Consider the following 22271-nt stretch of genomic DNA (forward strand, 5'->3'; position numbering starts at 1 on the left):
CGTTTGATACATAATGTCGATTTATTTTCTCTGTTGATCGAACCAAGCGTGATGATTGGGTAAACAGTCTAGATTTGATTACGAAGCGATACCCAAGCGACAGCCAAGAAGATACCCGGCGTCATCAAGTTCTGCGAATGTTAACTACCAACATCCGATACTAAATATTGATTAGGGTGAGCATCCGTATCAGATCGGTACTTACTTTTCTACGCTATTGCTAAGAAAGTGCTGTTGTGACTAATAAAACGAACGTTATCCAAAAACTTTCTGTTCTCAGCAATATTCAGATGCGATAAGGGCGACTTCAGCTCAGCGACTTCAGTTGATTATGAAGGTTGTAAAGGTTTCAACTCATAGTATATAATCTCTTATTGATCCCACCATATAAAGAACTTTAGCTTTTTTAAACGATTATTGTTTATTGGTAAAGGAAAATAGGTGCATTCTGGGAAATTTCGTGATGGAAGTCCTACCAACGATCACACAAGCGATTATCTACGCTGTTATACTGTTATAAACTGTTATACAAAGCATAAACTTTACCACGACAACCTCACCGTCAATAGGAGAGGATCGTCGAGACATCCTTTCTCAGTCTTTTATCTATCTTTGCGATGTTACTTTAATATTCAATTCATTCAATTCAAGTTTTAGTCTTATAAAAAAATTGTAACACGATAATTACATCGAAATGATTAACAGATTAATAAAATTAAAAGTAAGTTTTCCGGTCCCTGTTCGGCTCCCCTTCCACTTTTGGGTCACCTTTATATGCCACCGGGAGAGGGGGGGGGGGGGGGGTATTGGATAAATAGATCGCAGAAAAACAATCAAAACTTTCCACCAACTTCAATCACAATCCTATCCTAAAGGCATGCCAATGGTGTGGAGAATTGCTTTCCGACAAGGCATTGGAACAACTGGGCCTGACTGGGCCGGTTTATTAGCCTCACTGCCAATGGAACATACCAAGGGTCCAGGGAGTTGTCCAGGGTGCATCGGAAGCGTATTGGATAACACTTTGGCACACCTCCTCGGAACCTAGTAGTAGCGGAAAGCAGCAAGGTGACCGGTCTAATAGGAATCTATTTTTATCTATAACGATTGGTTTTCGAGTACCATGGAGTTTGCTTTGGCTTTGGTAGTTTTTATTTCCGTGTGTCTGCGTGTGTGTATATGGCCTTTTCCGCGCGAGGAAAACTCCACGGTCAGACATAAGATAAGGCGTGTGTGTGTGTGATGCGTTGAGCAATTTTTCCTCACAAACCGTTAGCAGGTGTGGAAATATTTCACACGTTTCGAATGGTATATACTTAAATCGATGAATGTTCGTTTGGTTGAGTTGCATTCACACCGGCAAACAACATCCATCGCCATCGGTTTCGCTCGGTTTGTTTTCTGAAGGGAAACTTTTCTCCTTTCCCCTGCCAATGTTGTCAATTTTTCCGCTTTTTTCCCCGTTTCCGGTATCGAACGGCAAAACAGAGCGTGGCCAAAAAGGATATTGAATTTTGTCGTACACTTTCAACCGTCCATCGCCGTTAAATGTACCGTGTGGAATGGAATGAACCGTGCTGTTTTGAAATTAAAAATTTATTTCTTCATAAACACTTTTTTAATGCTTTTGCTTGTCCGGGTGTTTTTTTGTTTTGTTAACCATTTATAAGCATGCCTCCGTCTCGTACATCTTGTTACAGGTGTGTGGATGGAAGCATTTTTAAGCATGAAAAATTGACCAGTTCCCAGTTCCTCCTAGCTGTGTTGCTCCCTATTTGGACGAATGTTTCGAAACACTGAACCCTGCTAGATGGTATGAAGACAAACATGAAAATGTTTGAATAAACAACAACGTGAAAAATGGAAAAGCGTTCTAGCGAACAAGACGGCAAACAAAACGGCACGAATACAAATATCCCAAAATTTATCAAAACACAATAACAAAAAACTGAACCTGCTGAAAGAAAGGTGTCTTGTATAACGTGTGGTGTAAATCATTTCATCATTTACCATTGCCAATGAGTGTCAATTTTGCGCTCCGGTTTTGTGCTGGATTTTAACGATCGCGCAACGATACACACAGTGTTCTTGAAGAGAAGAAAAACAACCAAATACTTGGTGGTTTGCTATTTTTAAACTGATTAATGTTGAATCAGTTTGAAAAAAGCTAAACTTTCTTCCATCCGGATCTGACGACGTGTTTTGAAAGCGTTTCCATATATGCTTACCCAATCATGTGCTTACATCCGTCGGACGTGTTCAATCATTTGATCGAATTTATAATACATCTTCATCATATCGTTGTTTCAATGTTGGGCCGAGGTGGATTTAAGGGTTTTTTTTTCTGTTAAGTCATTTTCTTTTTTTTTCTTTTTGGTTTTCTATAACTTGATCATCAAAAATTCATCATCTTTTACCGAAGTACCGCCGGTGTATATGGTCTTTTCTCGTTTTTTTTCATAAAATCACAAATCCCAGCCGTGTAATGCGGTTTTATCAAATCAAATTTAGCTTCTCGGGAGCTTTTTTTCTCTTAGTCGCACGAAGCTACGGTTACACCTTCGCCAATTTATTTAGCCATCGAACCATTTTGCTTCCCCGACGGCCTATAAAAGCAGTACCACGTTGAGGGAAATAAAACGGAATGGAAAAAAGAATGAGAGTACACAGACTATTGTGACGACGAATTGCGGATAAAAGCAAGAGAAGAAAAAAACCCATCAAAACAAGGGTAAATATGATAGAAATCATTGCCAAGCACACTTTCTTTTCGGCCCCACAGACTAAGGGTCCTTAAATTCCCATAAAAGGATCCAACACAGCCAACCGTTGTTCGTTTGGATGCTTGGTGGAAATTGTCCTTTTCATCTTCCATTGACTTGAGGCTCCACATCCACTCGGGGTATCTTTTGGTGCCTCCGAGCGAATATCGGAGCTCGGCGGTAAGATGTTTACCAAAGAACAACATTTCCAACACACGCACACAAACACACACAATCGATAAACCGGCAAGATATTCACATAACTGACCCTGACCTGTACTGTGGACAAATCTGGCGCTTATCGTTATGCTTCAGCAGCAAGCATAGCATAAACAGGCTGCAGCATCCCATAACACAACAAATATTGAGTAGATAACGTTGGCCATTTTGAAGGTAGGAAGCAGTAGCTCGTACCCTGTATCTCGCATGAAGATTAAATGAAACTGTTCAGCCTGTCACAGAACCATCAACCGTAAGCCACGAAACCACACACCACCCAGTTGGTACCTCAATCAATTTTTTGTTTGCCTTATGCGACACATCAGAAGCTTTGAGCTTTCTTTCGGAACCACTGCTAACGAATATCTATCCACTCGCAAAATGGTGTCTTCCGTAAGCTGACAAAATCAGTGTTCCGTGCAGGCACAACCTGTGGTTTATTTCACGGTAGGCAGGAAACGATGATATCGCATGGTGTGAATATCGTACGCTACCGTAGTGAGGTGAATGAATTTGGTAGCAAAAAAAGCTGATGATTGACGCAGTTTGCAAATGTTGCTGATTTACATTTTCGTTATGTCTAGTTTTTTCCTTCCTCTTGTAGCTATTTCGATATGTTCCAAGCCTACAAGCCTAAGAAGTTTTTTTTCCAATTCATGCAGAACGGAGTTAAAAGTTCCAACAAATTCCAAAGTATTGGTAATGGTGTGAACACGGTGCAGGTCTTTGCGAAGATGTTTCCGAAGAATTCTGAGAATTTGTGCAATTTGAATAAGAATGATTTGGTGCGGTGACTAGGATACAAGTCGTGCTAGTGCCGTCATGAAAATGACACCCGACCACCACCCGTAAATCCTTTTTTAGGGTGTCAACAATAAAGTGATGAGGTGTGGTAGGTCCAAATTGAGATGGAGTGATGATACCAGGGATAATAAATTGACAGACGACGACACTCAACTTTGAGAGCTTTAAAATAAACTTTTAATAAATTTTCATTCCGTAACAGACCGTGAGATCATCTTCCTTACGAAAGCCTTGGTCTCCAATTTAGCGATAAGGTTCATCTCACTATCAATTACCATTATTGTCCTTGCATCAGAACTCTCTTTATAAATCGAATGTTTAAGCAATGTTACGAAATTTGAAGATTAAAATCAACTCCCTCACAGGTGCGGTACAGTCGCGTCGATCGATTGGTTAGTTTATTCATTATCTTTCATCTTGCATACGCTCTATCTTATCAGTTAATGTTGTTTATAGCCATGATTGGTCAGCTTGCTCCTGTCCAGGTGTCTTGGTTTATTGTCGGTGTAATAATTGACAATTCTGCCGCCTATGCCGATATGCCACGGTAACCTTCATGGCGATTTAATCCTCAACACCGTAACGAACTCCACATGAAAGACGTCTTTACACTGCCGTCACATCAGTATTAGCAACGATCCACTGACGATAGAACGTGACACGCACGAACACAGCTGGCCAATCACTTTCACAGCCCAACACCGATCCGAAGGAGTAGAGACCGACCAGCATCGTGCTGCCACCATCCTCCACCGTCATGGGACCTCCGACATCTCCATCACAAGGTGCACGAGCTTCCATATAATGTAGGCACATCTTCTGTCCATCGATCAGTCCACCCCAGGCCGTATCGTGGCAATCGACATTGGTCATGATGGGATTACGCACGTAGCGCAGCACATCCGAGAAGGAGGTGCTGGAGTCGGAAGTACGTCCGAATCCACTAACCGTCGCAAGCATGCCCGCAAAGGTACGGCTATCGGTAGCTGCAGGAATACGCACCGGTTGGATCCGATCGCTGAATGTGACCGATTGCGACAGTTGAATCACTGCGATATTATTGCGGAAGATCACACCCAAGAATTCTTCATGGAGACGTACGTTGCCGGCAGCGAAGGTGATTCTAACCTGACCCGCTTCTGCTTCGTTTTGTAGATTGAGTGCACCGAGTACGATCACACCGCCGGATGTATTCTCGACACAAACACCGGCCGTTAGGACGAAGTTGTTGGATAGCAAGACACCACCACACAGCGCCTGTCCAGATTCTAGGTCTGATAGGACGGCAACCTTTAAACATATTTTCAAGAAATTACAATCTCAACTTCAAACAAAACATCAGAGCTTCGTATTCCACCTGGTAAGGGATTTGTCCAGCAGTAGCAATCGATCCGCCAACGATGCGCATCGAAGGTCCTTTAAATCCGCCATCCAGCTGCACTTCCTTCAGCTGACCTACACGTGCCGCAATGTGAGGAAATTCATGCAAAGGCCTTACACGGCTCCAATCGATCGTGCCCTGGTAACGGGTTCCATCAACGAATGCACCAGCAGCAAGCAGAGCACCAGCAGCAGCCACTATCAGCATCAATGTACTCGACTTTGCCATCTTATTTCACTCACAAATCACCTTTGGGGAAACGTTCACTTCGTACGGCGGTCCAATGCAAACTGCATTCGAAGAAATCAATTCTTCTTTTGGGTTCTAACCCTAATGGGTCCGAATGGTGGCCCGGGTCATAAAGATTATGTTCCGGGCGAAAGGAATGGGCTTTTGCTGGTGGCTTGTCAGCTGAGCTTATCGGGATTCGCAAACCGTGGTTGTCGAAAATTGGTTTTTAATCTACGACTTAGCAATCACTTATCCACGCTTATCGTGTGCCGTATTTATATCTAGTTGGAGGTTAGGCGCAAAGTAACGATTTCATCGAAAAACATTTCCACAACAAACATACCTGTTGCGTGTTGGTAAAAAAGACTTAGAAATCAGGGCTTTTACTATTGTAAAAAATGACTTTGTCGTCTTAAAAAGAGTTGCTACTACTAAGTACGTTGGAATGAAGATTGAAACCTCATTTTATAGTCTGTTTTTCCGTTTATAATTGCAAACTGTAATTTAAATAATAAAGTCTTAAACGACTAAGCTAGCAACTAATTGACACTTAGAACTACTAAGCGTTTTTAACACTAGAACTACCGGACCAGTCATTTTGACTGAAACGCTTCATTTTTATCACATTATATTTTAGGATTAAACAATCCTAAGTTAGTTCAAAACATGAATGTTACATACATATATATTCTATAGTAAGATCTCCAATAAACAATAAAATATACTTTCTCCAACTCCTGAAAATTGGTTAAAAATTAACCACCAACGAAAAACGCTTAAAACGCTTGGTAGTTCTAGTGTTAAAATCATTCAGATTTATTGAAGTTCTTACTGTACAATAGATGTCTAAAAGTCATGTATCAGCTAGGATAGCATTCAACATAGGGCAAACATCCTATTCAATATTATTGGACCTTCTTGTTACTTTCATGGGCGTTGCCTAATATGATTTTTTGTTTTGTTTTGTGGAAACCATTTCTATAGAACCTACCCGTAAACCTTTAGCCATAGAAATAGATTCATACTTTTAGTGTATAGTGTGACAACACACCACGCGCTTTCCAACTCATATCGCATTCGAGTCATATCACCAGCACCGGATGATAACTCAGCATAAATTTGCATATTCAATAGGTCGCTCAAGCGTTCCCGTCTCAAGTGTAATTAATTTACTCTCCCGATACGTCGACTCCCAGCGAAACAGGCCAACGTAAAGCTTCATCGTTTTGCCGCTAGGGCCGTTCCTTGTATTTGAGCGTAAGAGGGTTAATATTTCACCAAAATGGCGTGTTAATTAGCCTTTCGTTGCTTACTTTTAACCGGGCCACAATTCCGGAAGGCTGGGTGTGTGTGTGTGTGTCCTGGCTGGGTATTAGACGTTTTGGTACACAAGTCCCTTCGTTAGTTGCGTGGACTCCCCGGGGAAGTTTTTGTTTCGCCCTGATGACTAACTGTGTGTACGGTGATGACCCCCTTTTTGGGTTTATTTTTCTATTTCTAGTATGGCACACCCATTGGTTGGGTTTTGAATTCGCTTTGCGATTTTGCAAATAAAACAAAACGAAAAAAATGCCCTGCATGGGGTGCAAGGTCCCGGACACGAGATAACGCTCTCAGGGCAGCTGCATACCGTAGTGCCTCTGCAGGGTTTATTATTCATGATTCAAAGCCTTTCTTTCCGGTTCCCGGCACGACACTCACCTCACCGGCCGTGTGCCGTTTAGATGCGCCTGGCATGCGACAAGCAGTCCCGAGAGTGTGTCCCGAGAGTAGTCGTTTGTGTTCACACTTGACCGAGCGCGCTTGCTGCAACATGCAAAACGGATGTACTCAAGAATGTGTACACAAGAAGCGAGATCCCGTCGGTGGGCTAAACTGTCACAGCAACGTTTTTGGGAACGTGGAAATGCAAATGGAGCTTCATATCTATCCAATGGCCGGTGCGCGAAAGCCTAGCATTGTACCGACGGACAGCATAATTTTGCGCAATGAAGCAGAAACACCGACAAATTGTTTCAAATGCATGAGCAAGAACTAGAAAATGCGGGAATAGTATCGATGTGTATGATCTTCCAACAAAATGATGGTTTGACTGGAATATCGATTTCACTCTTTTCAAGGTTTTCCAATAGGCCGTTCTTGCATAAATAAAATATAAATTTCCACGTGGAAGAATTTTTGGGTGGAATAACCCTAGGCTGTTCTCAACAAGTTCACTAAATAATAATATTTATTTATTTAATAATGATCTATTAAAAATATAAATTTCATGAAAGCACATTTCTAAGCACATGAAGCAAAAACATCTAATAAAAGTGGAAAATGGTTCCTTGCTGTAAACCCCACTATCGATCAAGGTGTTAAAAAGGTAAAAAATACTTCCTGCAATTCCAGCTATGGCATTTCTTGCCCGGTCCAGCAGCTTAAGTGGGAAGAGAATAAAACGTCCAATGTCTACAATGAATGCTTCCTGTTTATACGATGGGGATACGATGGAAAAGTGTCACCTGCGCTGTTGCTCTGTACCGGTACCACAGAAGTAGTTGGATCACAGACACACAAACACAGCTTCGCTACCATGTTTGGGCATCGTTCTGGAATGTTTTCGTCCCCACTTTGTCAGTCGCGAACGTGGAAAATATCCTTAAAGCGATAGAGCGTGGAGTTTGCTCGGGTTTTTTTTGCTGTTGTTCCCTTTCTCGTCTACGCCTTTGGATGGGACGAGCTATGCCAGAGTCAATGATCCTAGCCCTCGTTGAGCATCCGGCATTCAGGACACAATCACGATGCATACACACCACCAGCTCTGACTTTAATGGTTTTTTGGGATGGAAAGTGTTTACGAACGATCGCTTAAAATGGAATTCTTAACCGGCAAAGGGGAATACCAGGAACGAACACACTGTCGTGCCGAGTAATCCGTGACACTGGTGACACTTTGTTATCCGTTTAACACTTTCCACACGTACTGTGCTTTGATGCTAGGAGTTTGCTAATCTGATTTGTAAGATGTGAGGAAAAACATTTTAAATCACGGCAAGTGTAAAGATTGTAAACCAGCGCGTAGTTAGCAGCAAAGCGTAGCACTTTTATGTTGCAAAAGTACATTAGCGAAGGTCAAACAGGATCTGGACCTGGCAGCCATTTCTCGCGCAACAAATTTTTAATTCCTATCATTTGTTTTAAGTACAAAAACACATAAAAGACTCTCTAATGGCACATGCAACGTCTGTTTGTTCAAGTAAAACTGCTTTTCCCCGGATGCACCGGAGGTTCCTCTCAACTAGAGGCAAACACCCACGGTTCCCCAACAATGGTGCTGCCAGATAACTTATGCATCATTCATGAGACTTGGCGGGAAGTCACTCAACTTTGAAGGATGAATTTTTGTGCCGTGTCGTGTCCCCCCCCAAAAACAGTGTCGTGGACGGCTCTTGAGGATGTGAAGAGATTTGCACTACGCTAATCCCGGGATATATGTACGTACCTTCACTTCACGTTTACATTAGGAATCTCTATTCACTTAGCAAAAAGAAAAAAAAAGGACACTTTGGTTTCGTTTTACTTTTGCAAAATCCTTTTATACATACGCCCACTGTCTCTTTTGTAGGTAGTTGGCTATTCAGGCTTTTTAAGCTTTTTGATCACATTGAATTTTCAAATTTTGAAATTGCAACGAACATATGTAGTTGTATCAAGTAATATTGATTTTTTTCCGTGAATCATTAAGAAAAGCACATCTCACAATTGTATTGGAACAAATTTTACTATTATTCAAATATTATATTTTTCCTTTAAGTAAGATCTTTAAGAGAAACTAACAGATCTTTCACTTTATAAGAAATCATATTCGAATTCCAAAGAATATGAAGAATGTGTAGTTTTATATCCAGACTATGGGTCTTAATTGGGGCGGCCCGGTGGTGCATGTGATAAATGGCGCTGGTCCACACGGCAGGACCGGGTTCAAATCCCATCTAGAACGTCCTCCCGTAGCAAGGACTAACTATCCGGCTACGTGGTAAAAATAAGTCTAGTAAGCCAGAAATGGCCGGCGTGACCCGTATGGTCGTTAAAGCCAAGAAGAGAGAAAGATGGGTTTTAACTAGTGATGGGCAAAATGCTGCTCTTTGGTCGGAATTTCGGGCGCTCCAATCGGAATCGTAGTGAAGGGTAATTTGCCGGATTCGAATCGGTCCGATTTCGCCGCCAGCTGGAGTTGGAGTCGGAATGACTCCCGCAGAAGTGAGCGGGGAGCGGGCGGAAAGGAGGCATTAGATGCACTCCTGCAAAATTTATAATTTACCCATCAATAGTCGAACTCGATCGAACTCATCTGAACCCATCCGGATTCATCCGGAATCGATCGAACTCGGAATAGTTCGCCGGACTCGCCGTAGTCAATTTTGGTTTTTAGTTGGAATCAATTTTTCATATGCGAAATCGGAGTGGATCCACGATTCCACTCCGGATTACACATCACTAATAGTAGGTAGGGACTATCGTATCCGGATAGTAGGGAATTGGATCCGTAATCGACTCAGAAACCAGGAACGATTCCGAAAACGGAATCGGAATCAGAATCGATTCCGAACATAACTACTCTGAAAAAACTCTGTCGGAAACAGAAACAGTTCTCTGACTTAGAGTTTGGTCATTAATTGCAATCTGTTCCGGAATCGGATCCAGAACCAAAATCGGATTCAGAATCGGATCCGGAATCGATTCCGGAACCAGAACCGATTTCGAACGCGGATTCGAAACCGAGATAGTTCCAATGTCGAGTGCCCATCACTAGTCTTAATCGATTATTTCGATACGAACAATCTTGCCATTCAAGAACTTTTATTATTAACGGAGGTGAACAAAGTGTTTTGTTGTAACATTTCACCCAAAATCCAAAAGGTTAATTGAACTTGACTATCTAAACATAGATATCGGACGAAAGTAGTTTATCGTTCCGTGCGTCATAGTCGTTTTAAGTACCATTATAGTAAGGACATCCTTGTGGAAGCATCAGACTCATGCCCAAGATCCTTTTCTTCATTGCTGACAAAGGCAATCTTAAGCGTTCCTCCGCAAGAAAATTTCATTAAAACATTACTTTATTTGTACAAACAATTATTTGATTTCCATAAAAGAAAAGTTTTTTCGTGTAATTACTGAGACAGGCAAAAAAAAGCAAACGTACATCACGTAGTCACAGTGATATTCCTCTTTCAAATTATGCTAACATAATCACGGTTCTGCCATCTCACTGATTGATGTGCTAACGCAATTTAACGCGAGCGGGTCCAAAATTTTCACCTGAGGCGTACGTTTGTGTGGGTGCAGCTGCTGCTATAAATCTTGTTTGTTTCGCGATGAGCAGATAACGTAATTAGCGAACGTGTGTTTATGATAAATGTTGTATCCTCAGCCTAATCGCCCATCAGCTGGTGTACACGTTATACCCATGAGCATATATATTTTTTAGGGGCGAAGAATAATGGTGGTACCATCTGTTCGGGATCGGAAAACAGAATGTCATCATTCCGGGGAAAAGCCGGAACCATTTTCGTTTGTTCGAACAAGGTGAAAAATCCACCCACTTTAACGTACCACCGGTAAAGGTATTTTAACATTGAATAAAATTATTTTTATTAAATTACCACAAATTGCTTATGCAAGTGTAAAGGTTCCAATCTTAATTTGAAAAGACTCACACAAAATAAAGAAAAATGTATCTTGAAATGAGTATAATTAACCTTGTATAATGACAGTAAACATACCTGACCTTCTCCGAAATAGAAACAGGAAAAGCACCTTCATCGTTTCGTTATTTCTTGAGCTCTTGCATGTGGCCAAACAACCTACGTAAGATAGGCATTAATTAGACAATCGAAAAGAAGAAGCACGTGTTCTTAAATTACACCGTAAAAATTCTCCCTACAAAATGTATCAATTCCACATCAGCAAACATCACGTGCTGAAGTATGTTTTTCACCGTAATTTGATATTTGTTTTTTTATCATCCGTTTGTGGCACGCGAAAAAAAACACTCGCATTTAAATGGAGTTTAATTAGTTTAAATTAAGAGAAAAAAGAGTCATCTGTTTAAAGCATCTGTTACACCTTGATTCAATCTACTTTCAGATAGCAATTTTCAGCAAATAATTATTGTTTGAGAACACCAGGAAACCACTCAACAGTGAAGGAAACGACGAAGGCATTCCACACCCGTGTACAAATCACCTGGCGTCTCCATCAGAAACCGTTTTTGTTGATGAAGCATGTTGATGACGGGGGAAATAAAACTTTACCCCGTGCAAGAGGCACACAGTACCGTGCATGTCTGGTGTGTTGCATCTTGAAAGCCATTGCAAAAGTTAATTCGACTATATGGGGTCGAAGCAAAATGGCTGTGGCTGGTTTAGACTTCGTGTGTGTTGTGCATCAAACTTGAAGAAGCTGAAAACGACAGCTTTTTTGCCTTTTAGTTGAACCGGCGCAATCAAATCATGCCAAGAATTGAGATCATTTTTCGCTATAAAACAAAAACTTTCAACGCAAATAAAGTTTGTGACGTTTGATGAAAAGCTTTTATGACATCGACGTCTCTCTCTGTGTGTGTTCCTTTGAGTGTTTGTATTACAAGCAATGTAAAACGGGGTATATGGACATCGTTTTTTGCTGGCAAGTATTTGTCTCTTGGCGGAAACATTGAACGGAAGGCCATAGGATGATCTATCGATCCCTTTGAGCGTTAGAGCTAATATTGTGTTTCGTCTTTCTGTGTCAATATTGAACGTTCCGGTAGCGATCCCCTCCGGAACCGAACGTTTCTGTTTGGATAAGCATTTGCTACGCGTTAAGCACCAGCTGCAGCTCGTTTTTTGGTTGTAATTTTAATGTCCATCGAGCAGACAGACAATCGATTGTAATTCGTTTTTTGTTTTGTTTTTTGTTCTCCTTCTCCATTTTACAGATCCGATCGTGCGATGCGTAACCCGATTGAGGAGGGTAAGGTGAAGTCGTTCAGCAGAAGCAAAGGTCACGGTTTCATCGCTCCAACTGCCGGTGGTGACGACATCTTCGTACACATTTCCGAGTAAGTGTTAATGTTAGTTTGTTTTTTTTGGTGTTCCAAAAGTAAACCCGTTTTTACCATTAATTCGTATCTGTTTGATTTCGTTCGCATAATATTCGGACGCGTTCGGTTGTATAGCATCGAGGGCGAGTACGTACCACTGCCCGGTGATGAGGTCAGCTATCGGCTCTGTTCGATTCCGCCCAAGTACGAGAAGGTGCAGGCAATCCACGTGCAGATCACGCACCTGACGCCGGAAAAACATTCGCGCTGGGAAACGTGCATGAGCCACGATGATGGCCATCGGCTCCATTAGGGTCGGTGGAACGAACCGGCGCCGGATCAGCTTCACCAGCAGCAGCAGCAGCAACAGCAACAGCAGCAGTTTGCCGCGAAAGGGAAGCAAGATTCACGCCGGTGGCCCGATATATCGTTTGATTTTGCGTAGGATGCAAGTGCAAGTGTAAGAGATGGGAAAGGAGGAAAAGGAGAGTGCGAGAAGTCACATAGGGAGGAGGTGAGAATAGTATAGAATTCGAGGGATCGAGGTAAAAGGGCACTTTCCATACACATCGTCGTAATATGTTCAGTATTTTTTTGTTTTCCGTTTATTAGATAGTCAGGAGGAGGTAGACGCCTGTTCTGTTTAGTTTCCAGTGTACCTAGAAGTGCTCCGTTGATGCACAAACACAAATAATCGGATTCGGATCTTATTGCTTCATTGCGCCATGCGGAGAAGTTGTCCAAAAATAATAATAAAACCCCAACAGTTAAACGATAAGAGCAGATCGGTCATAAGAGCACAGAACGCATTGAGGTTGCACCATCTTAAAGTAGAGTTTTGCAGATTGTTTACGATTAGCTGGCGAAAATAGGATAGAAAGCGATAGGAAAAAGGAAGGTGGAGGGACAACTTCTAAATGGTTCGTGTGTGTGCGAAATGTTTGTGCCATCGCACGCGCCGAGATGAACTCATAGCCTCGATACGCGCGCAAACACAGGAAGGTTTTAATTAATATGTGAAAACGTTGGCCCATAAATGCCGTCACGGACACTAAACAAGAGCGAGCCGTGTGCGCGAAAGGTGCCACGGAGGACGGGGGCAACAAAAGCAACAAAGTCAAGAGGGATTAGCCGCAGGATAAATCGTTGCAGCAGCTGTCCGTGTTGGGGGGAAAAAAAAAGAGCCAACTTCAACGTCTCCGTACGCTCCAATTTGTCCACCCTTAACCATACACCCTATCCCGTCATCGGGATGGAAGGACTACGATTCATTGTCCGACTGGGACCGAGCTGGTGACGCGACCGGGTGGAAAACTTTACGTCGCAACACACGGGGACGTGCACAATACTGCTCAATGGTAGAGCGCTTCCTAGCTTCCTTCTTATCGCTAATTGCTATCGTTTTTTACTTCTTTCCCACACATTTTGTTTGGCGCATTCGGTGCCGCAAAGAAGCAGAGATGATAGAAGTCAGAAGAATAAAAAAAACGGTAAATAAAAAGCGACAAAATGCTATAATTTAGGTCGTACTCGTTGTCAGGGAAGGAGAGAAAAAAAATCCTTCACGATTAGAGAAATAAGCTCTTCCTGCAGGGGGCGCTGTGGTGCTTTGGAATTGGAGGAAAAAGCGGAACGGAAGGAAAGGTACGAGATAAAAAAATCGTTCATTTGTTCGTTGTTTTGTGTTGTGGTTCCCTAGGTGGGTGAAAAAAATTTATATAAAATGAAGCTAAAGATATCCGAATCTATTGTACAACGAAAATTAGAGCGGAAGCAACGCCGAGACATAAAAATCATTCACCCACACACGTGCACACTAAGGTGACGATGATAATTGACATTAATTCAATCGCAAATCCAGCTTTTGTCGTCTTTCGTTTCGGGTGACAAACATCTTTTTGATTGTGCAAAATTTGCAACAATTGGAAAAAGATGGATTTTGATTGAAAATACTTTGCCATACACCAATTCGAAGCCATTCAGGCACACTGCAAGGTGTTGGAAAACATTCCAATCGATTCGGCTAATGGAACGATGCAGGTCACAAGCACTATCCACACAGTAACAACCATCCAGCAAACAATACAACAAACACATAAGCACATTTTGTATAAGAAAACGTTTAAGAGAACACAAACAATGCTAGAATTGTAGAAGAATTATTGAATTATGAAGCAAAATGGCGCATATAATGCTAAAACGCGGGAGAAGCTTGCATGAGAATTTATGGTGTGCCTATTTGTACATCTTTTTGGAGTAATTTTGCGTCCGATACAAAAGGAAAGCGCGCCTTCACGAGCCAGGGTGGAAAATGATGGGTGTGTGTGGCTTAGAAACAAAACGCCTGAATGTAGGCAAAACGCAAATTTTCAATACACGTCCTCTCTAATATAATAGACTGTTCTTATAAAGTTATTTTTTGTTTTGTTCCTAAAAAGAAACAATGAATAATTGTTGATCGAGCAAAATGTTTTCTTTTCCGCCAATCCATCCAACAAAACCATTTGCTTGCAAAACGGGCCCATCCATCAAGAATAATAGCGCAGTGAACTGAATTGGAAAAAAATCCCTCAAAAGATGAATATTTAAAGTACATAAACAACAAGAAAGGTGTATCCTTCTCCGAAAACAGGAAGGTAGCTAGAGCTTTATACTAATAACGACGCATCAGAAGAGATAGAGAGAATGGAAGGGAAGGGAAGGGCGAGAGAGAGAGAGATTGTGTGTGTTTAAAGTGTACCACAAACAATGTCCACAAAGCTCACGTATAATCACCTCGTAACAGTAGTAACAGGGCTTTACCGTCATCTTTCGCGTTTTCCTTTTCGGTTAAATAATCGGATTATCCTCGGATGATCGGCAAAATGCAAAAGCCGGATCGCCGGGATCCCCGGATATAATGTGGGAAAGGGTCAACAAAGAGGAAAGATTAGACGAAGAAGAAAGCATAAATAAACTTGCTCCATCCTGTCCCAAAGTCCTCTGTCGGGTACGGAGGGGGGAAAAAAGCACAAGAGTTAAGAATTTCTACCTTACCTCATCGATGAAGAAATGTGGAACGGACGGGCGAGATTAGTAAGGCTAGGATTTGGATATAAATTCCGCTATAAAAACTCGAACGAGCAGCATCAAGATTGGTGCTTGATGAAAGTAAATACTTATATACATATATATATGATACATATACACATCCTTATAAGAAGTAAACTGCCGTAAAGCGCCTCACACCCAAATGTTTCCCTCAGTACACCAATGTAACCGTAGAGTACCGTATTTCTAGGGAAAACATTAAAGCAAACGCGATCACGTTGTTGACATCTCTGCGTCTTGTACACTCTCGCTCCTGTTTGGAACCTTTTTCGGGGGGGGGGTTAATGTTATGCCTCAGAAAACAAACCGCATCTCCCTTTGCATACGATGTGTGTGTGGACCAATTGGGAAACAAAAGAAGACAACCAAAAGCAAACAAAACTTTTTCAGGAATTTATTCTTTTTTTTTCGTTTGTTTTTCTCCTGTCCGGTTCTAATTACATTAAGGTGTGAAATAATTTTACAACAATAAAAAATAGGGCAAATATATTTAATCCCTTGCCACGTAACAGCATCCATTCGGCAAGGCGATAAACTTATGTTTTTCTTTCTACACCCTTTTTTGCTGTACGATGTGTAACCGGTTGAACATAAAGGTAATGAAATTTTATCGAAAATTCGATAACTTTCCTATCGGCTTCCAGGAAATAAAACTAGAACCGTTCGCTAGGAATGCTCCTGAGTAGCGATCGAACAAGAATCGTTAAAACAAGAAAATGAACTAATTTTATAATCCTTTCGGTGTTCTTTTACTCCCGTGCGGGTGTTTGAAGCGTCTTCGGTTGGGTGTTCTTCATTCCTGTGGTACACATGGACGTGTTACGCACACAAATTTCTTTTTTTCTATTATTTCTTCACCGGCAGTGTACGCTGTTGAATTTTTTGGGAGAGAACCCAAAGGTTCAGAAAATCGTTCGTGTTGAAAATTTGATCTGGATAATTATATTTTGTGCAAAAAATAATAAAAAAAGAATCGATTTCATTGCCATCCCATTTTGCTTTGTGCAAGAATATATCGTTAACTCGATCAGAAAAGAAGAAAACATGATTCTTTTTTTTTCTTTCGTTTGCTATCGCATTAGGACCGAAGTTTTCGAAGATATCGGATCAATTCGTATTTTCGTTTAGAGTTCATTGACAGTTTTTGGCTCCTTAAATAGCTGATTATCCAGTGTAGATATAGTTTCGTTACAAAAAAAACCATACTAAAATGTTTTCAAAAATAGAAGATAAATCTGGTCTGCCCTAAGATATGGTGCAATTTGGAAGCAAAAAAAAAACAAAAGAGCCAAACAACAAGAACAAAACGAGCAAGCAAAAAAACAAACAAAACAACACAGGAAAACCATGAATGTTTGCTGTTAGTAGTGTTGCATTAGATGTATGAATGTTGGAAATATATACCATTTTGTATCAGTTTCGTTTAAGCAACGGGCAAAAAACACACATTTAGAGGAAGAAGGAACACGTACGAGATTCGACACAAATATGGAAAACTTTTGCTAGGACAAAATGGATCGATGTGTAAGAAGAAGGGAAATGGAAGGGCACATTTAAATTAAGAAGTGTAAAAGAAATTCGGAACAATATGACGCAAACTACGAACCACAACCAAGAGTAGCCAAAATACTCTGTAATATGCATATGCATGGGTTTCAATAAACGTGTGCGCAGATCGGTACGCCAAGGATTCGTTAAATGTTTTAAAATTTGAGCAATATTCATTTCTATTTTGATAGAATGTAAACAAATAATATCCGAACGAACTATTTACGAACTTCTGAAGCAAAGGAAATTACACAAAATACACTAAACGATGAAAACGATAAAGCAATTTACATACAACTCTCAATATCCATTTTCTAGGACTTCACAGTGAATGAATTAATGTGAAAAACGATACTCAATTAATCGCTTGTCTTGGTCGGTGAGGGAAAATAGATCAAATATTTACAAAACTGGCTCGAATCGTAATAATGTCGTCCCCAGGAAATGTACGAAAGCAGTACAAACAAAAAAACATAATTTTAAACTTAATTTTCCCTTTTTGTATCACAGACTTCACACAAAGGCAAGTGTATTTCATTAAAACTGATAACAATCTTGTTTCGTTATTAAATACTTTCTTTAAAAAACATAATTTAAACATCAGTTAACGGCTTTTAATAGCAACAGTTTGTAGACACTCATCCCCTGTACAACGAGTAAACTAATTTCCCGTGAACCGCAAATATTTGTGCCCAGCTCATCGTCAGTCGGTCAGTCAACGTTGCTCTTGTACCAGAGCCGTACATATAGTGGCTGTTATGCTACGAAAATGTCCCGAAGGCACACACCATAACAGGGGGAAACAGGGGAAAAAGGAAACAAAAAATCACCACCAGACCAGGATAAGAAACGTTTTACACGTTGCAATATAGTGGCCTGCAAACAATACACATTTTTATGGCTGGCGAAAAAAAATGGTAACTAAAAATAATAACGAACCTTTTATAATGTTTTAAAATTACAAGCATTGCGCCCGCTTTGTTTAGGACAATGCAGCAGTGTTTTTGATGAAGCGTGGTGAATGTTATTATTTTCAATACATAGCCACGAACAAGCACCATTTTGTGAAAGCTTTTAATATGCCGCACAATGGAACTGCAATTGTGCGATTCTGTGCGAACTCACAGGAGATTGTATTGAAATGGCGTCAATTAATTTGTCGTTTGTGAAGCCATTTTTAACAATGTTAAAAAACTCATGATTTTGAAGGGAAAATTATGGAAAATACACAGGAAAATGCGTTAATAAAAAATGGAATATGTTTAAAAACAAATTCTGTACATGGTGCGACCAAATAGAAGTTATTTGCTATAAACTACATAAGATACACGACATTTTACATTTACTTACCTGGGTAAACGATAGTTTGTGTACGCAGGACACATTACTTTCATAAACCAGAGGAAAACTGCTTCTTTGCGAACCACTTTGCTTTTACACATTGGCTTTTTCTTTCCCATACAAACTTCAAAGCACTTTGACACATTTAAAACACCACAATCGCCTACAATGGCAACATTTTTCACACAATAAGCGAATAACAAAAACACGCAATAAACAATAAGCTCATTGGGAAATAGAGATCACTTTTTTCACCAAAAAAAAACAACCAACACTTGCCATTTTTTTGTGCACAAAGGCAAAGACACACTTCAATGCGCTTTGGCACATTTAAAACACAACACTTGCCTATAATGGCCACATTTTTCACGCAATTCGCGAATCACGATTTCACAATTTGATTTCATCAAAGTACATCACTTTTACACCAAAAAATAACCAACATTTACATTTTTTTTCTATGCGAAAAGGCACATACACACTTCAATGCACTTAGATACTTTAATACACAATATTCGCCTATAATGGCCACATTTTTCAAAACACGAATTCATTTAATAAGCAATAAACTGATTGATAAATAAACAAAAAAAAATTCATCAAAAAATAACCAACACTTTTTAGTAATGCCAAATTTTATTACAACTTTTAACAGAGGTTACGAAAAAGAAACACAAACACCACGCGTTTATGACACGGTTTAACGAGAAAACTCGCTGCCAAAATGCACAACATAAATTTATTTCAAAAATTTATGATAAAACTCGCTGTCAAAATGCACAAATTCACAGCACAAATAATTTGCAAAGCCTTAGTACACGCACCGATTGTAAATTTGCTTACTCTCTCACACACACACTGATAACTTTAACGTGAGAACGCAAGAACGTACATGGCCATGCGCAGGTAAGCGTAAGATACCGTTAGTTCCGAAACTGGATTGATGAGTTATCGCTAAAGATTTAAGTACGCACACACACTACTGCAATACATCTTCTTCAACAGCGTCGTTTGCTTAATCGTTCTTTCAAACTTTATACAGTTTTTTTCTTACAAAAAAAGAATTAGACGGATTTAAAATGCAATAAGCAATTAAAATTTTGCATTCGCTTTTGGGGGACAAGACTTTGAGTGGTTTTTGGGCCCCTCTGGGTTTCATCTTTCACTTACACTTACTAACAAGCGTCACGAGAGGACGCGCTGACACAACCCAAGCCGACGCTGGCGTCATTTTTTTTTACACGCGCTTTTGTTAAACTTTGCTGTTTAACATCACTTCAACGAACAAATCGATATATATCAACAATTCTTTGTATCATCAAAGAAAGTACATCACTTTTTGGCTGCTAAAAACCAAACTTTTGCCTCATTTTCTATGTACAAAAGGAAGCCACATTCATTACCGAAACACACCGCTGCCCGATCGCTACTGATCACACTTTCTCTTTTGCTCATGATCATTATCGCTTCTGCTGCGTTATCACGACACACCTACACAACTATAATTAGTGAAGCGGCTGTCACTCAACTTCTCTCATTCTTTCGCACACACACTTTGCTGCTCCTGGATAGAAGAATGAATAAAGCTTCGCAAAAAAAACAATTCAACAACTTTTTGCAACTTTTTATCAAATATTTTCTTACATTTATTGCATGCAAAATATTTTTTAATAACATTATTTAATAAAACACTGTTGTGATTAGTAGGAAAATGCTTTAAAAGGGGCATTGGTTTGATCATGTGGTAATAAAATACTTAGAAAACGGGGCTTCTTTGCCGTAACAATGTATTGTGGCTAGAAAAAAGCTTTTCTTCGACTACCAATATTCATTTACATTTCCATTTTTCGAGACCGTTCCCCAACCTCTTTTCCTCTTGTAGAATGCAATATAAAACGAATAAAAAGCTTAAAAAAGGAGTTGCTGTATCGAGACTCAGTTGCAAAACCAAAAGTGCAATTCCACTTTCAATTACGCTTTTCGGGTTTCTTTCCTTGTTCTGCATCCTTCCTGTTATAAATATTTACCTCGTAACTGTTTCCGCCCATGAGACACTAAACACACGGTCGTGCCACAATCTTCCAGACAAGGTTCTACCATCATTGGGCAAACCGCAAATCTCACGGGACAGTTCCTCCATTCGGTGATGCACCGTGATGGATAGGGAATGCATGTTCATGCTGTTCCGCACTCACTATAATATTGTCCAACAAACCGTGGCACAACCGCCGCGTGTTTCAACCGAAGAAGCACGTTCCGTTTCGGTTTCGGAGTGGTGCTTCCACCGTTTGTTTGCCTGTTGCCTGTTGTATCATGTGCCACAAACAGTGTGGCACGTCTTTCGTCTGATTTTCGCTTGGTAACGCTTTGGTTTCTGCTTGGGTAGCCCAAGATGGAAACCGCAATGGCCACATACACCAACGAAAAAAAAGGAGAAAGATGGCATTCGGTGCAATGATGATTGAAAGTAGTACGATTCGATTGGGTAGAGTAAATAAATGGTAGTGATTGAATAACAATCATGCCAACTAGTGGGACGCTGGAGGATCTCAGCGGGACCAACAGACAGTTTCCTGCTGTTTGCTACTTTGGACGCGAATTCCATAGGGAATCATAACTTATTGGCTTGTGATGATGATACTTTTGAGATTGTATGTGTGTGTAGATGCTAATTTAGAGCAAAACGTGCATAAAATTGTTTGAAAAATTTAAATTAATGAAAAAAATCTGTAAAACTCCATCACTTTTGGTCGGAATTCTGAAGTTCTTAAACATATTAATCTGGATGAATACTTTAAAAGATCTTATCCTAATCTTTTCTAATGGACGTACTCAAATGGGCTTATGGTCCGCATAACTTCGATGTGATTACTAAAACACCAGGCGTCTCCACCATGGAAGTACGATGATAATGCGACCATCGAACTTAAGCCAAAATGGTGGAACAAAGGAGAACTCTTGTCGTCAAAGATGCTTGAACAAAGGAATGCTCTTTTGGAAGGGAAAGCCTACCTTCCTAAATAATTGTTGCAGTACAAGCCATCTTATGCCTTGGCTATGAAACTTACATTCAAAGGCACAATACATCGCTAAACATAAGCGTGTTCAGAAAATTGCTTAGCTCACTCTCAAAATTAACTAATAAAAGGTTACCATCAAATAAAAACCATTATAGCAGCACAAAAATAACGATGTCAACACAGCTAGGCGGCAGTGAAAGTCATCCTCCGGCGGCAACAGCACGTCACCAACATTCACGCGAAGGGTGGTCTATGGAAAGCTATTCATGCACCCTCCCCAGGAGTCAAGTTCATACGGGCGGGCGTGAGAAGCAAAAAAAAACACGATGATTAATTTTCCTTCTACCGTCACCATGTCAGAAAGCCATGACAGCTACTACAACAGTACACTACGTCCTACAACGGTGGGTAGGATGCGGAACTATTTATTTCGGGTATAGCAAACTTTTACTTCCACCATCCACGGGTATTGACCGGTGCAGTGTGACCCGGATGATTCGTCATGGGACGGGTTAATTGGAAAGTCAAACTGTACAACCGAGGATGTCAACGTTGGATTCGCTTTCGGACAGGAACGGACCATACGATGATGGTAGTTGGATTGTAACTTTACGATTCTCGGTATGGGCGATGTTATTGAATTCTTTTGATCTTGAAATTAACACTTGTGCGGACATTAGGGCGGGACCATAACTTCTCGGAAGCAAAGAGAGTTTTTAGAACAAACGTTTCAAATTCAGTTGTGATATTTTCGAACGTAATAACAAACATTTCACCCTCTTTGTTCTGTTCGTTCGGTCTAT

The 22271-nt window shown here is 40.5% G+C and overlaps 2 protein-coding genes across 4 annotated transcripts in view; one reads left to right on the forward strand and one right to left on the reverse strand.

Moving 5' to 3' along the window:
- Positions 1-17268, forward strand: part of LOC125772186 (cold shock domain-containing protein CG9705) — a 30774-nt gene extending 13506 nt beyond the window's left edge. For all 3 annotated transcript variants that reach the window (XM_049443641.1, XM_049443642.1, XM_049443643.1), the window contains 2 exons: positions 12365-12487; positions 12605-17268. In XM_049443641.1, coding sequence (XP_049299598.1) covers positions 12365-12487; positions 12605-12782 — 301 coding nt within the window. In that variant the 3' untranslated portion in view covers positions 12783-17268. The remainder of the gene's footprint in view (positions 1-12364; positions 12488-12604) is intronic.
- LOC125772162 (brachyurin-like) lies at positions 814-5865 on the reverse strand. Its single transcript, XM_049443606.1, has 2 exons — positions 5143-5865; positions 814-5075 (listed from the first exon to the last, which is right to left on the reverse strand). The coding sequence occupies exons 1-2, from the start codon at positions 5392-5394 to the stop codon at positions 4392-4394; spliced, it is 936 nt and encodes a 311-aa protein (XP_049299563.1). The 5' UTR covers positions 5395-5865; the 3' UTR covers positions 814-4391.
- Positions 17269-22271: the final 5003 nt, after the last annotated feature.

The sequence above is a fragment of the Anopheles funestus genome, chromosome 3RL (assembly GCF_943734845.2).
Source record: "Anopheles funestus chromosome 3RL, idAnoFuneDA-416_04, whole genome shotgun sequence".
In the NCBI taxonomy this organism is placed as follows: Eukaryota; Metazoa; Arthropoda; class Insecta; order Diptera; family Culicidae; genus Anopheles; species Anopheles funestus.